The 17286-nt window shown below is 35.5% G+C and overlaps 1 protein-coding gene across 4 annotated transcripts in view; it reads right to left on the bottom strand.

The window, feature by feature from the left end:
• Positions 1–3469: 3469 nt before the first annotated feature.
• LOC150109059 (uncharacterized) overlaps positions 3470–17286 on the bottom strand; it is a 278607-nt gene continuing 264790 nt past the window's right edge. For all 4 annotated transcript variants that reach the window (XM_090411446.1, XM_090411462.1, XM_090411471.1 and 1 more), the window contains exon 8: positions 3470–5979. In XM_090411446.1, the coding sequence (XP_090267572.1) occupies positions 4378–5979 (1602 nt within the window). In that variant the 3' untranslated portion in view covers positions 3470–4377. The remainder of the gene's footprint in view (positions 5980–17286) is intronic.

Genomic DNA, 17286 nt, shown 5'->3' with positions numbered 1-17286 from the left:
CAGCATGTGCAACACTGGCGAATGCGGCCAGTGCCGGAAAGATATGACTAGTGGTGAGGCACGAAGCAGGACAGGAATACGTACATATACGAAACCGCGTAGCTCCGGATTCGCATAAGTCGGGGTAGCGTAAGTCAGGGTGTGACTGTACTTGTTTTTAATCCTTTTCCCAACTAAGCAAAGCAAAGTTTTTCACATGAAATATATTCACGTCTGAGCTACTTGCATATAGAGGCTGATGACTTCATATCACATGTCTTAGTATGTATCCCATAATGCAAAGCACCCCCCCCCCCTTTACAGGAGTGTATAATGCAATGCATAATGGGAAGGGCCACTATCCAGACCGGTTTCCCTGTTTAAGTGCACGGTTACCTCTCCAAAAACTCGTGGGATCCGCCCCGGATCACCCAATAATGAGCAACCTGCAGGATCAAAAACTCAACGTTGTTCCCCTCAGTAACAGTCTCACCCTGCCACTGAGAAGAACTCTCAGTGTTTGCTCTACGTCATGGCAGGCTCACCCTACCACCGAGCAGAGCCGCTCATATTTAATCTGGGGGGGAACAGCAACAGCCATGCCTCAGTTAACTTCATGGGCTACAGCATTGCCATTCATTACCCCCTCCCCCTCAGGACCTGGCTGACAGCAACAGCTGAGCCACGGTTAAAACTTCATGGGCTACAGCATTGCCATTCATCACCCGAGCTTCCAACTAGACAAAAGGTGCTTGACCTTCTTTTAATAAATGTCCACTTGTATATGAGATATATATGATTTCTACATTATCTCGAAATTTCCATTTCTTTTCTTTATTTTATTTTTATGGTTATCCCATCCAAGAGAAATTGTTCAGCTTATTAGCACATTAGTGCAATGAGTGTACAGAAAGAAGAAACTTGTGCGCATTGGATTTGAAGACTTCCAGATTGCACTCTTTTTAAGAAATACATAGGAGATAAGACTGTTCCAAACGTTAACAATGTTAACAAGTGAGTTTTTAGTTGAATTGTGATGGGATGTTGAATAGCTGCTGCACTTGTTTTAACAAATTTAGAAAAGAGCTGGAATTATCAATGCCATTTCTGATGAATAGTGCCAATTAGTAATATTTATAGAAAATGCAAGCATAAAAACTAAATCTTGTCATGTAAGAGAGCTAATTTCTGAGAAATGGGTCATTAATTTATCTGATTATTTTCTTCTAGTAGAGTCAAGTATATTAGGTACCTCTTAGGGAACACCAATCCTGATGCAAGAAAAGTTTTCAGTAGTTGGACTGATTTGTGATATAGAGTTAACAGATGTTCAGAGTAAAACAGTGTCATAAACAAAAGAACAAAATAATTGGATGCTAAGGATTCAGTATTTGTAGTATGTTTATAAGACAATGTGTGTGTGAGAGAGATTGGAAGTTAAAGTAATCCCAAGAAGAAACATCACATCTTGTCTAGAGATTTGGGTTTATCAAAAGTAAGGAATGAAAGAAATTCTGAAACTCTGAAGAAAAATTCTGTAATTCTGAAACACTGAAAAAGCTTTTTTTCAGTGTTTCATTGAAATAAAGAAGGTTATCAGAACCCTATTACAGAATGACTTGGAGATCAGAATTCAGGATTATAGAAGTTGAATGAGAAAGAAGATTACAGTGCACTGCCATCAGCAAACTGTGTAGCTGAAAGAACAGTCCTGCAGAATACCAACATAAGTTGCAAAGTTTGAGGATAAAAATCCATCTACTATAACTTTCTTACACCCTTTTGATTACTTGTATATGAAAATATGACTTCTGCATAACTTCAACCTTGGTATCACTTCTAGGTCTGGCTCCTACTGATGAGACCTCAATAAAGGTTGAAACTGCTCTGGGTAGTGATCCTTCCCATAATACATATCATTATATATGTCTGTAAGGATACGTGCAATGCATTATGGGATACTAAGGCAATTGATGTGAAGTCATTAGCATCTATATACAAGTAGCCCAGTCATGAAGTGACTTCACGTTAATACCTCACTTTGTTTGCTTACATTTGAATAAAGGATGAAACTAAGAATATAATCTCTTGGCATCTTTAATTTATAGTATAACCAAGTGAAAAATACTCTCTACAACACATGGAGATAGTGGACCTCATCGACATTCGTTCAGGCAACAAAATTCACAGAGTGCAGCAACAGTATTGCAGTTGTTTATAGTACAGCTTCAAAATTCATGAGCAAAGCACATTGGGACAAGGTTAGTGGCATTATTGTGGACGGTATCAACAAACAGAATGAAGGGAAAAATCCCATGTCCATCTTTTTAAATCCTGGCACCTGCTGAGTTGTGTAATTTCTCAGCTATCGCTTCTACATGATGCATAAATGCACTGCTGCAAAGTTTCAGAGCATTTGGATCACTGAATGGTGCTCCACAAGGCCTTAAACAGGGATACTTTAATTTTAATCACCCTGCACGTGGACTCCCTCCAGGCAAAATCTGGCAATATACCAGCACCAGGCTGGATAGTACACTATATGTGTACTATCCAGCAACACAGGCCTGCAGAACTTTTATACTGTTGTACTCTCACACAAGAGGAAAGGTCTGGGGACCCATAATATAACTGCCATATCCTTGAAAGATGTCTCCTGGATTATATATAAAAAGGTAGGAAGACATAAACTAGAGACCTTAACTAAGCATGGCTGCAGTTGTGTCAGGCCTTCCATAAGAATGATGGTGTTTCACTAAGTAAGTGAAAGTCAATTACCATCCAAAGGCATAATCAGCACTTTCTTCAACTAGGGAAAGTATCTTTTTGTGGCATTAGTAATAACTAGCTTTACCAGAGCCCTGTTTATAGAAAGTCCATGCCACTAAGTAGGGTTGGCTTGGTGGAGAGGTTATATATTTTTTATATCCCCAACTCTTCAGTGACTACAAAATGCTTTTTTATGAATACTTTATTCTGTTTCATTTTCTGCTTTCTTTATTCATAGGTTTAGGAACACTACCAAGTTTCCAATTCTTCTTGAAAGCAAAAAATGAGAACAGATTCATATTTGTAGATCTTAAAAACTTAACAGAAGCTAGCTTACTGCTGTGTTTGTGAACTTCTTTACTTTCTGTTTACAGTGTTAAATCATCTGGAAAACATTATTTTTATTTTGTTTTAGTTGATTATGTTGGATTATTCGTTGAGGAATAATTAGTAATAATGATTCCTCATCCATAAGGATGCACAGGTAGTACTGCAAGTAAGCACAGGATGAGAAAGTGAATATTCCCCTGAATGATATGAAATAGATAATTGAGAAATTAGTAGAAAAAATAAAATTAACAAAGAAAATCATTTCTTGATTTTTGCATAGACTAGTAATTTTGTTGAGCCCAACTATGTCCAACATAAGGATCAAAACAATAAACAATTATAATAGGAAACATGAAGTTTATTTAATTTACAGTGATTCAATAGACAAAACAGAAGTTAGAAACAATATTTTAATACTACCCTTCAAATTTGTTACAGTTTCAATGTAACATGATTGAATTACAGTCAGCTCTCATTATAAAAAATGAAAGAATAAAGGAACACGAGAAAAAAAGAGCTTCCTTGTAACAGTTTATTATAGGGAAAAGCTTGATATAGTGAATTTCTTTTAGAACACAAATGATGTTAATAATTTTAAGATTCTTTGGTGGTCATTTGTTATTTTGAGTGAGTATGCTGTAAGTAACACCATTTATTATTTATTATTGTGAGAATTGACTGCATCAGCTTCTTTTATTATACAAAAGTAATAATTACAGAAATATTCCAAAAAATGCACACACACACACACACACACACACACACACACACACACACACACACACACACACACACACACACACACACACACACACACATGCAGCTGGTATATATATGTATATATATATATATATACACATACCTGCTGCATAAACCTGTAATTGCATTCCTGAATTTTGTGTATATTTACTTTTTCAGTTGTACATTTCCTAAATAAATTATTTGATGGCAGACTAAAAAAATTACAACAAATTTAGAATAAATCTTTAAACTAAAATGCACCATAATAAATCACAAATGGAAGAAATATTTCTAGAAATAAAAAGTTAGAATCTGAAATATCGATTCAAGGATTCAAGATATGGATTTATAAATAATAACAGTGGTCTTTTTTTGGGGGGGGGGGATTTGTTGTCTTTCCTGTACACCAGAATACTCCTCCCAAAGCAATTTTCAGGACCGTGATGAAGTTGGCTCAGAATTTTTTCTTTTTTTTTTTTGAGGGGAGATAACACTTCAAAACTACTGAAATATAATATCAGAAGAAATATATTTCCACAAAAAAATAAATTGTGTTTTTTAAATATTTAATCTTGATATTAACTGTTTACTTTCTAGTGTTATGTTTTTTTTCAGAATCTGAAGTAGTGATGGTTGTAAAAACAGTTCTTCTAATTTGTATCTTTGCCAGTCTTTGCCTGTTGAATTTACAAGCATATACCATCTACCTTCAGAATCTTTTTCTCCTCGAATATAAATACTCTGTACTCCAGTTAATTTTTGCAGTATTTCTTCTGCTTTGTGAAGATGCAGTGTAAGTAGCTCTTGTAATTCTTTGTTATCTACTAGTATTCGCAATGGATCTCCTTCCTCTCTATCATTTTCAATACCTTTGGAAGGATGCTGAATATCACAATAGTTTAGCTTTCTTGTAACCGCAAGGCTGGTATATGTTCTTAAAGCAACAGTTTGTAGAGTTTCTGTATTCAATCCAAAGCATAATTTGTTATTACATTTCTTTACTTCACAAGCACCAGAAATAGCACATAACTTTAAAAATTTGAGAACTAGACTAGTAGGTGAACAACACAGTTTCTGCACATTTTCATTCTTGTTTGCTGAGTTAGAAGTATAGCATTTATCTGGAACTAAAAATGTACAATAAGCTTCTTCAAGACAATGCAAACATACTGCTTTTTTATCAGTATGATGAGAAAAGATTTCACTTTTTTCTGCCCACTTCATTATTAATTTTCGAGTAATGACCTGACCTATGCACAAGCCTTTAAATAATGGATTACTGTAACTTAATTTTAAATCAGCTGAAAGATCCTGAATGATAAATGTATCAGTTCTCTGCACTAATACATTCTGACCTGATGGGGTTTCAGCGGTCATTTCCAAGCATGCTTTTCTTACATCAGTCAGAATATATGCTATACACCAAGGAAAACTAAAAAAGTAGACAGGTGTTTCAGTGTAAGTAATCATATACCAAGCTGAAGCTCTTCGATATTTTGCAACAATCTTTTCTTTCTCTGAAAATTTATTTTCTAGAAATTCATCTTCTACTTCTTGCAGGAACTTCATAGCTGTGCTGCTACATAAAGATTTTATAAAATTTTGAACAAGAGCTGCAATATTAGCTCTTTCGTTTTGATTTTGATGGTACTTACTGACATTTTTAATATAACCAGACAAGGCTTCAACTTCATAATCCACATCATATTCTAAGAGGATATTTTTAAACTGTTCATTATAGCAATCCTTTGCCTTTCTTGCTGCATCTTCATACAATCTCCATCCTGGATAATCTAAGTATATATCATATTTTACATCACTTTCAGCTGAAGATAAACTGGTCTCATTGACAGATGCCTCTAGATTTCTGCAATGGCGATACAAAATACCCAATACTCTGTGAGAGAGATATGTATTATTAGTTCCTCGTTTTTCCATGAAATCAGGATATTTATCTGGTTTTTCACTTTTATCTAAATAGGCAGTCTCACCTGTTTTTGCAAAGTCCAAGCAAAATGGGAATTTATGGGCAATTTTCATACATTTCTCTGAAAATATTCCTTCTGGTTCTTGATCAGCCCAAGCTAAATGAGCATTGGCAAGGATTCCAATGATATCTTTTTCAATATACTTGCACATGAAGTCTGTCATGCTGTCCACCTGAATTAAGAAATAATTATAAAACATTACACACACAAACAGTTGAGAAAATTTTATTTACAACATATAATAACTTTCAATGATATAATATATAAACACTTTATAATTATTTCTCAGAAATTACGACTTTGAAAGTTTGCTTCTCTTCATACTTCACACCATTGCATACAAAGACCATCTCTTGATTTTTAAAATAAACTAAAATAAATACATAATTATTTAAAAGGGGAACTAAGAATTCTATCATGTTTAAGATAAAAAATAATAATAAAAACACATTTTTTATTATTTTTATTATAACGAAATTTTATTATTGCTATTAAAATTATACTCTTATTATTACACTATTGTTTATATTGTTATTATTAATATTATTATCATCACACAGGCTCTTCTAGTGAACAAGGATTCACTCAATGATTGAGAGAAGGCCTCTCTAGATCACACAATGCCTAATACCTATCTATTATATCTTTCTTTGAAAACATTCACTGATGATGCACTCATAGCATCTACTGGTATGCCATTCCACACATTCACTCATACACAATGATAAGGATGTGGATCTCACAGACTTCCTAACTACACTCTTGCTCAGTTTCCAGGGATAATGTAAAATTCCTTTAATAGTTTATATGTTACATCACATCTCCTCTCTTCCATCTATTTTTCTAACTTTTGAAGACCACATTCCCTCATATACATTATTTCAGGCTCAATGTAATCTTGATTACCCAAAGTTTATTATTATTATTATTATTATTATTAATTACATTTGATCTCCATGGAGTCAGAGACTCATTATGGGAAGTACACACTATTTCACACAATGCTCATCCAACTGTGCCTTAAACTGATTCAATGTGTCTACACCCACAACACACTCAGGCAATGCATTCCACTCACCGACCACTTTCCATGCAAAGAACCTACTCCTCACGCCTCTGCTTACACCCTCCTTATACAGTTTCCAGTGATGGCCTTTGTTGTACCCGTCCCTCTTCCATTCTATGAAAAATTTCCTCCATGTCAATGTGATAACCCCTGACAAGCTTATGTGTCTCAATTATATCTCCTCCTCTTCACGAGGCTCTGCAACTTACATTCTCTCAATCTGTCCTCGTACTCCATATTCCAAAGACCACTGACTACTTTTATGAAGCTTCTCTGGACCCTTTCCAACATATCCTCATAACCATGAAAAGGTGGCAATAATCCATATGAGGCCTGATCAAGGCCTTATACAATGGTATCATAATCTCTCTATTTCTGCATGTCAGACTCCTCTGCATTATTGCCATTATCCGATGTGACGTCTTCACAACTTGTGTAATGTGGCCCCTGAATTTCAGGTCCTTGTCCACCATAACTCCTAGATCTCTCATGTCCTCTACTTCTGTTAAAGTTTCCTCACCAAGTGTATACTTTGCATTCCATCGTTGCTTACCAAATCTCAAAACCTTATACTTTGCAACATTGAACTGACAGTTCCACTATTGTGATGCACAGATGTTCCATCGATTCAACAGTTACCTTCTCTGAATTCAATGATAATATGTGAACACAGTAGTGCAATTTGGTCTTATCAGACAGTTTTATACAGGGGAAGAATAACTTACAAATTAGTGTCCTCTTCGACATGGCAGTTATCTGATGACCTAACCACCTAGCAATATGGCCCCAGTTAATTTTCTCTCTATATCATTCTCAGGTCTCTAGTTTCATTGACCACTTATAGCAAATTATTATACATAAAATACTCTGCCTGAAAGGATTCTTTATTAAAAAAGTCCCTTATCACTCTTCCTAACTTTGCATCATCGGGAAATAATTGTATATTACTATCCACACCAACTCCAATATCATTAATATACAGGTTAACAACAATGTTCCAAATATCTTATGGTATTCCACTGGTCACCCTTGTCTTGAATACAGCACTGTCATATATATGTCTCAAGTCCATTTGTATGCACATCCTGATGAGTTTGTATAATTAACCACCAGTGTGAAATTCTATCAAATGCTTTGGCAAAATCCAAAAGTATTGCAATATATCCATTTCCCTTATCCATCTCTGCAGTCATTCACTATATTATAAAATGTGAGAAAATTGCAAAATTTGCTCATGTTTGGCAAGACCACCTTCAATAGGGTATGTAGTTGTCTGCAGATGGTATAACTTTACAGGAGGATTTGAACAGACTGTATGAGTGGGCAAGTAAGTGGAGTTACTAGTTCATTGTTGCAGTATAAGATTTTGGATAGGCAGGGATGGAGATGATGAAGCCCAAGATTCTAGAACCTGATTTTAGTTGTAGACTCATAGGAAGAATAATAATTTTAGATGGGATACATATGAACCATGATCAGGCCTCATATGGATTATTGTGCACAGATTTAGTAACCTGGTTTCATGGTGATGAGGATATGTTAGTAAGAGTACAGAGAAGATTCACAAAGGTGGTTATTGATCTTTAGAATGTAGAGTATGAAAATTTTTTGAGAGAATGTAATTTTGTAAAGCATAATGAACAGGAGGAGATATGATCGAGACATATAAGTTTGTCAGGGATTGTTACCAAGTTAACATGGAAGAACTTTTCATAGAATGGAAAAGGAGGTAAAACAAGAAGCCATCCCTAGAAACTATATAAGGAGGGTGTGAGCAAAGGAGTGAGGAGCAGGTTCTTTGCATGGAGAGTGGTTGCTGAGTGGAATGCATTGTGTGTGTGTGTGATAGTGTGTATACCTTCTGTGATGAGTCTGTGATCGATGGAGATCTGATGTTAAAAATAATAATTTATAAAAATTAAGTGGATATTAAATCCAGCATTATTTCAAAGCCAAATACAGAAACTATGAAAGTTTCGTATGAAATTTGACCAGAGAGCTTACGAAAATACAATTGCCGACGTTTACGAGTTGCCCTAGTTGGACCTAATAGGTGACGACAACCGTTATCAAGTGTCAGTATATTAGCCTCCTATTGGTCCATTTTGATATGGTTTCACTGGCCTGAGAGCTGTTTCGAACTTATTGGTTCATCCGTTTACGAGTTGCCCTAGTTGGACTTAATAGGTGACGACAACCGCTATCAAGCGTCCGTATATTAGCCTCCTATTGGTCCATTTTGATATAGTTTCACTGGCCTGACAGCTGTTTCGAACTTATTGGTTCATCCTCAGAGACCAGGCAGAAACCTTAAAGAGAGCAAAAACTCTCTTGCAATACTGAGGAACTTGAAACGTCGGAGAGGTGTATTTTCCGTAAGCGAACTCTTGGTCGGTGCGTGAATAATTATTATTATAATGTGAAGTATAAAGTTGGTGAATATAAATATATAGAAAGTGGAGGAGATAAGAGATTGGAGTGACAGTGGATAAAGGCCTAAAATTTAGGGGACACATTATTAAAACTGTGGGGGACATCACAATAGATTATGGTAATGATAAGGATCTTGATCAGCCATAGAGAAATTGTACAGAAACTAGAAACTAAAAACCACCTTAGTTAATTATCTCTGGACCAATGGGTACAAAGGAGTTATTTAGGAAATGCAATTTGCAGAGCATTATGTACATTATGGATATTGACTGTTCTACTATGGCCAAACAGGCAGGACAGCCAATATCAGAATATCTGAACACAAGGACTACATCCAGTTCCACCAATACAGCCACTCAGGACTTGCTGACCATGCTTTGGAACTCACCACAGAATATGATGGAAGAAGGTCACTTTATTACACTGCAGCAAATATAAATATGAAAAGTTATTCCTGAAATCTGTCTCAGTCCTGAAAAATCTCAACAAATTTGGGTGCATGAGACTGTCCCAAATTTGGGAAGCATATGTTCTAAGATTGTCAGGCCAACGGCCAAGACTAACCAACTTAGCCCACTAGGGGACATCGTTTAGGACTCTAGGCCTGACTTCTGTTGCCTTTCTTCAGCCTCATTTGCTCAGTGTTAGTGCCTGTGTGCACATATTGTTTTTTTGTTATCTCTGATGATGACAATGTAATGTTGCTGAAATATAGGAAAGTATTAATTAGTTTTTATAATTAATATTATAGTATATGTTGTTATTTCCTTAAAAATTAATAGTTATGAGTAACCAACGTATAAGCCTATCTACAAGAATTACATATAACTGCGAAAGTGTTGTTACCAAGTTAATGTTGAAATAGATATTTCACAGAATGAGAGTCCATCCCTAGAAGCTGTATAAAGAGAATGTTAGGAGAGGAGTGAAAGAACAGGTTTTTTATGAGGGATGTATGACAATGAAACTTCTCATGATGTCTTTTGACTCCATTGAGGTTTGAGGATGACAAAAAATTATGATAAAAATCTTTTTAGAAAAGTTTTTTGGCATCTCCATATCTGAGAATAGTATTTTAAAGTTGAAGAGATCTCAGATTTAAAAATTATTAGGAATTGCACAGATGAAATGTAATGTCTTGAGCAAAGGAGGACATCATGTTTTTTGGAGGTGGAGAATAGATGTGATGTGATCTGGTATGATCTGATATGCCTCTGCCAGGAGAGAAATCTGACAAAGGTAAGAGGAGGTGAAAAGCAGTCATTTTGTTAGAAATAAGGATCACAGTCTATGTCAAATGAAAAAAGAAAAATTGAGAGTGCTGACATAAATAAAAGCCATAAATTTAATTTGTTTAATTAGCTTTCAGTAGATTGGTAGATTTATCTTTGAGTAAAATAACGAGTTTACAATTATACTTCGAGTACTTTCATCAGCTCTAGTAATGACAATGCTACTGTTGTAGCACATAGAATAAAGAGCTTGCAGTTCTAAGATGGGTATATTCAAAGGATGTGGTTTAGCTTCAAATAGAATCTATGCAACTTCAAATCTTAATATCACTTCACCTATGTGTAATTCTTGAATGCTTTTTCACACTTATCATAATTTCTAAGTATGGTATCCATCAAGAGATTAAAGAAAATCAGAACCTTTTGATAAGACATTCGGTTCTTTTGAACAAGTAGATTATAAATTTATAACCTACTTGTTCAGATTCTTCACTCTAATAATTCACACTAACAAATTAAGCTCACATTTTAAGTTAGTTTGTCTGGCTGAGGGTAAATGAAATTCTAAAGAGTAAATCAAAAAGCTGCTGTTAAGACTGTTGTTTAAAATGTTTACAAGCTCTATAATTTGAGCGTTATTTAAAAAAGATCTGCTTCTTGGTCTGATGCAGCCAGACAATTAATAAAGACTTGTTCACTTTTTTTGATAAATTCTATATGCAGTGAATGATTTTATTAATTTTTACACAATTAAGAAAAAATATCAGCATTTTTACTGTGAGTCTGCTTTGTAAACTATCTTTCTCACATGAAGTTTGTCAAATCTTCTGCCAGCTTTCTATTCCTCACCCAAGAGATTAGTAACTGGATATATTTATATATCTTTTAATACAGCAGTGTGGTTGGCTGAGTGGTTAGAGTATCCACTCTCCAGCCAAAAGTCTGTGGGTTCGAATCCTGCCATGGGCAGGAATGTTTGTGATTGTCTGAAAATACTAGTGGTGGTGGTTGGCAGTAGATAGATTTGGTGTGGTTGCAGTTTGTTGGTGAATTGAGTGGTGGAGAGAGAGAGTTGTAGAATCCCTCCCTCGATGAGTCTTTGGACTCCATGGAGGTGTCATGTAATAATAATAATAATACATAATATTTGCAATACATAATGGTTACACATTTAAAAATTATGGGATTTATTAACTCCTATAAATTTCTTTTTTGTTACAAAGACATCATCAGGAAGTGAGGAAAAAATATCAGTTGATGACATTCAAGAAATGACATGAATCATATAGCATCTGTTTACTTTCTTTACTTGTTACAGCTGAGCAAACCAGAGAACACAACACTATTAGAATTCAACTGAATGATGATTAATATATATATATTATAAGTCTAGCTAATTACACTTCTCAATAATTAGTATTTTCTAATTTAAATACAGGGTTACATGGATCATTCATTAAAAAAAAAAAAAAAAAAAAGAGACTATACACAGATTGCTAAAGTGGTTGGATGAGCAGTTGGCTTATCTGCTCACCAACCAACAGGCTGCAAATTCAAATCCAGTTGTGGGCATGGATTGAAATTATCTATAGGTGGAAGATGAGGTTGATAATAGCAGTATTCTTTATGATGATCAGCATGGGTTTGTTAGGGAGAGGCCATGTTTCAGTAATCTGCTTATGTATTGCAACAAGGTGACAAATTCACTTGATCAAGGAGATGCATGGCCTTTGATAGGCTGCCACATAACAAGCTAAACTGAAAGAGATGGGATTAGATAACAGACTAGTAAGTTGAATAGCTGACTGGCATTGGAAAGGTATCATATCATCAGGTTATATATAGAGGAGTGGTATCCCAAAAGAGGAAGGTCACTAGTGGAGTGCCACAGGGATCTGTTTTGGGACTATTATTGTTTAATTGTACATTATTGACATTGGGACTGGCTTAACTGGAGATGTGCAGCTGTTTGCTGATAATGCAAAGTTGGGAAGAGTCATGAGAAGTAGAGCAGACATTGTGGCCATGTTGGAGAATATGAATAGACTATGTGAGTAGGTAAATGATTCAAACTATCAGTTTAATGTTGCAAAGTGCAAGGCTTGCAACTTGGTGGGCAAGGTTGGGATGTCGAGTATACAATTAATGGAGAAATTTTGAAGGAGGTGGAGAAGATGGAAGATCTGGGAGTGATGATGGACTTGAAGTTTAGGGATCATATTGTTAAAACTGTAAGACCATCCTAACGGATTAGTGCAATAATGAGGAGGATATTGACATGCCGAGGCAAAGAGGCTATCATTTTCCTATAAAAGGCTTTGATCAGGCCACATATGGACTACTGTGCACAGATTTGGTCACCTGGTTTTCAAGGGGATGAGGATGTATTGGAGAGGGTCCAGAGAAGGTTTTATTAAGTTAGTATCAAGGCTACATGAATATTAGATAAGGAGAAATTCAGGGAATGCAACTTACAGAGCCTTGTGAATAGAAGAAGAAGGGATATGACTGAGACATATAAGTTGGTTAGGGGGTTGTCACCTGATTAATGTGGAGAAGATATTTCATAGAGTAGAGGGCAGCAAGGGTAGAACTAGAGGCCATCCATGAAAGCTGTATAAGGAGAGTGTGAGCAGGGAAGTGAGAAGCAGGTTCTTTGAATGGCTATTGACTGGTAAGTGGAATAGATGGCCTGAGAGTGAATGGGTTTAAGGCATGGTTAAATGATCTTTTGGCATGAGAGAGTATAGACATGAGTACTTTGACTCCATGGCAGTCAGATAATAATAATGATGATGATGAAGCATTCTAGAGTAGGGTTACTGGACTATGTAAAAAATAAATAAAAATACAAAAATAATATAAAAAGTTAATAAAAATACAAAAAAAATGTACTAAATGAAAAAAAAAGAAAAGAAAAGTTAACTGATTATTTCCCAAAAACTTTGAGATAGGTATACACTTAGAGTAGTTGAGATTCATGCAGTGCTGTAGGCTTTCAAAACTTCAAGAAACACAGGATCAAATTTAAATCTCTTTGAGTGCAGAATCTTGGTTTGATTCCGAAGAACTATGTGTCTTTTATCATTAGCATGATAATCAAGGCCAGAGTTATGATTCTGTGAATTTTATAGATACGTTGCACCCTTCAATTGGAAAAGCCCAAAGTTCAAGTCTCGTTATGATGGGAGAAATCTTTATATGGACTTTTTCAATCGAAGGTGAGTTAGCCAATCTCATATGGAGGTAACAGGGTCTTTTCTCCTGGAAACTCTGGTTTTTCATCCCACATACAGACAAATCGGCCCTTCAGAAAACACACACTCAATTTACAGACAAAAAATACTAGCTGTGGTGGTGGTGGGCAGTAGATGGCATTGATGAGGTTCGATGTAGTGGTGGAGACGGAGAGTTGTACAATGGGTGTCCTCCCGCAATGAGTCTTCGGACCCCTTGGAGGTGTCACGAATAATAATAATAATAATAGTCCTGATGTTCCTTGCTTCTAATCTCAGAAGAACAGCCAATCTGTGTGATGATGTCTGAGAGTAACAGGGTATTGGATAAATGCTAGCAACAATAGAGGTGGTAGTTTACCTCAGCCAGTGGTAGAAAAGAAGACATTTCTATAATGGTTTGAAGGATGTTTCATTGATTAAACTTGTGAAGAACCCTAGTTATTTGAATTTTTTTATTTATTCATATGGAGTTTCCTCCCTTTTCTCCTCTGTCCCTATTGGGGTGAGGTGAGCCCCCTCATGTCGGTTAAGTATTTATGGCTGTAGATCCGTGTGTGTTCACGGGGCCGGTTTGCCTGCTTGCGAGATGAAAAACCCCAGATAAACTGGGGGGGAAAACCCTGCTGTCCATGCCCAAGACTGGCTAACTTGGCTATGGCTGAGGAAGATCCTTAAGCTCCTCACATCGGCAACAGGAATCGAACCCAGGACACTCCTTTCCCAGGCATATGGTTGCAAAGAGCATAGCCACTATGCTAACGGCAGGGACAGTTATTTGAATGATAAGTGATAAATGAATTTATCATTCATAAATATCTATTATGTTCTTATAACAAGGAAGAAATATAAAGTAGTTAATAAATTCTATAATTTTTTACATATGGTAACTGTTATTTAATTCATAATAATATCTGCTATATATGTTCCCTTAAAACATCTACACATACCGATATACTGAATTAAAAATTTTTATTTAACAAAGTGGTTTCTGTATAGTCATGTGACTGTCGATACTGATTCTCTTCAATTCCCTGTGCATAGTTCGGTAAGATATGGGCTGGAAACAGTCTTCATTAAATTCTTTGGTCAATTGCTGCACACAGGAAGTTCTGTTTGTCTGTACAAGCCTTCTCAGATGACGGCGATCTCGTTCTTGACAAAATGTCTTATGACTAGAGTTACACCTCTTAGACAAGCAATGTGGGTTATTTTTATACTGATTAAACACCCAAGATACTCACCTTTGGAGAAACCAGTCAACTTTGCTGTTCAAAATCGTGGCTCCAGCCAGATGGGCATCCAGAATAAGTCATTTATTAAAACACACTTTGTTTTTCATATTGTGATTAACACTATTGACGATTATTGACCAACAGCATTCTTAAATATGAGTAGTTGCCTAGAACACATGGTGATGCACGTGACCAAGTATTTTGAATAAGAGAATTTTTTTGAAGTGATATTTACATATATCTGCATAAAGGTTTCTAATTCAGTGGCCGGTATGTGTAGTTACTAAACTCTACAGTGAGGAATACTGAATGCAGAAGATCAGTAAGCATCATCAGAAAAAGCTAGTTTACAAAACAGATGAATAGTTCATAAGTACAGTCAAAACGTTGATATTTTTCCTAACTGAGAAACCAGTCAGCTCTGTATTTTCAAAATCGTGGCTTCAGCTAGACTGGTGCCCACAATGTCCTTTATTGAGTGATCCTTTGTTTTTCCCACTGTGGTCAGCACTATTGATGATTACTGACCAGCAGCATTCTTAAATAGTTGCCTAGAACATGTGACCAAGTATTTTGCATATGTGCTGCATAAGTGACATTTACATATATCTGCATAAAGGTTTCTAATTCAGTGGCCGGTATGTGTAGTTACTAAACTCTATAGTGGGGAATATTGAATGCAGAAGGAATACAGAACATCAATGAGATTCATTATAAAATGAATTTTAAGCTAGTTTATGAAACAGACACACAGTTCTTAAGTATAAAATGCTGATATTTTTCCTAGCTACACACAAAGTGGAAAAAAAAAAAAAAAAAAAAACATGAAATTGCTCACTGTGCACAGAATTTATCAAAAAGCATATAAGCTTTTATTAACAGATCAGCTTCATCAAGCTAAGAAGCAGTTCTTTTCAAATAATGCTCAAATTATAGAGCTTGAAAATACTTTAAAAACATGAGCATTTCGATTTAATCCCTAGATTCATTAACCTCAGCCAGACAAGCTCATATTAATTAGGAAGCTTCAATTATTAGAGAATCTAATCTACAATGATGTTAAGTAATTGCCCACCTGTGCTCTTAACAAGTGAGTTATAAATTTAGTGAACAAGTCATTTACACAAGATGAATGCTTTATCAAAAGATATCATGTTGCCTTAATCCTTTAATTCTGGTATTTAAGCATATACATTGATTGTGATTCATTTTTTTGTTTCAGAAAATGACAACATAGAACATTAAATGACTGTATAATTATTGATTCTGACATTTCCCCAAAGTTAGGTTGTATTCCATTCATTTGAACTGTTTGTTCTACACTGATGATGTACTGTTAATTTCAGTATGAAATATTTATACCTTTATTTCATTAAAGTTAATTACTGTGGTTATCATGTAATTTATTATTTAATAATTTGAAGGGATATATTCAGTTGTTTCCTGATGATGCAAAGTTGGGTTAGGGTAATAGTTAATCAAGGTGATGAAAAGAGCTTGTAGGATGATTTAAATAGGCTGATAGTATGGAAAAAACATAATGGATGTCAATTTAATGTGGAAAGTGGAAGGTTATGTATTTTGGGATACAAAGATTATAAGCCGTGTACCACATTAAGGGAATGTGCTCCAGGAAAGTACTGAAGTTTAGAAGGCATATTGCTAAAGTCACCAGGTAGCTCACAGGATTACTTGGTTACTGAAGAACACACTAACATGTACTGATAATGGAGTTATCATTTTTCTTTATAAAGCTTTGATATGACTACATCTGGATTACTGTGCTGGGTTTCTTCACCTGGATTTCTTGGAGATGAGAAAGTAGTGGAGAGAATACAAAGGCAAGTGACCACGTGGTCTGTGGAATGCTCCTTATAGGGAGCATTCCAAAGACCACTCACCATCTTGGTCACTTACAGGTTTATTGAGAGTTTATGGATGGCAAAAGTTGGTTGATAGGCAAAAAGGAGGGGGGGGGAATATGATAGAAACATTTAAGTTACTTAAAGGATTTTATAGGACTGATGCAGGGGAAAATTTTCAGCATTTGGCTAGTTGGGGAGAACAAGAGGTCATTCCTGGAAGTTGGGTAAGAATGTGGTTAGCAAGGGCATGAACAACTACATATTTTGCTTGGAGAGTGGGGAATGAATATAATGGATTGCCTGAGTCAATTGCAAGTGCTTTGTTTGTTAATGGTTTCAAGGAAAGGTACGATAGATATTGTGTTGATCAGGACTGTACTTTTCCAAAGGTGGGTGGTGCCCAAGGAGCTAG

Source organism: Typopeltis vanoorti, chromosome 2 (assembly GCF_054136105.1).
Source record: "Typopeltis vanoorti isolate ZY-2024b chromosome 2, IOZ_Tvanoo_1.0, whole genome shotgun sequence".
Taxonomy (NCBI): Eukaryota; Metazoa; Arthropoda; class Arachnida; order Uropygi; family Thelyphonidae; genus Typopeltis; species Typopeltis vanoorti.
This window is presented reverse-complemented; position numbering and strand designations above follow the sequence as displayed.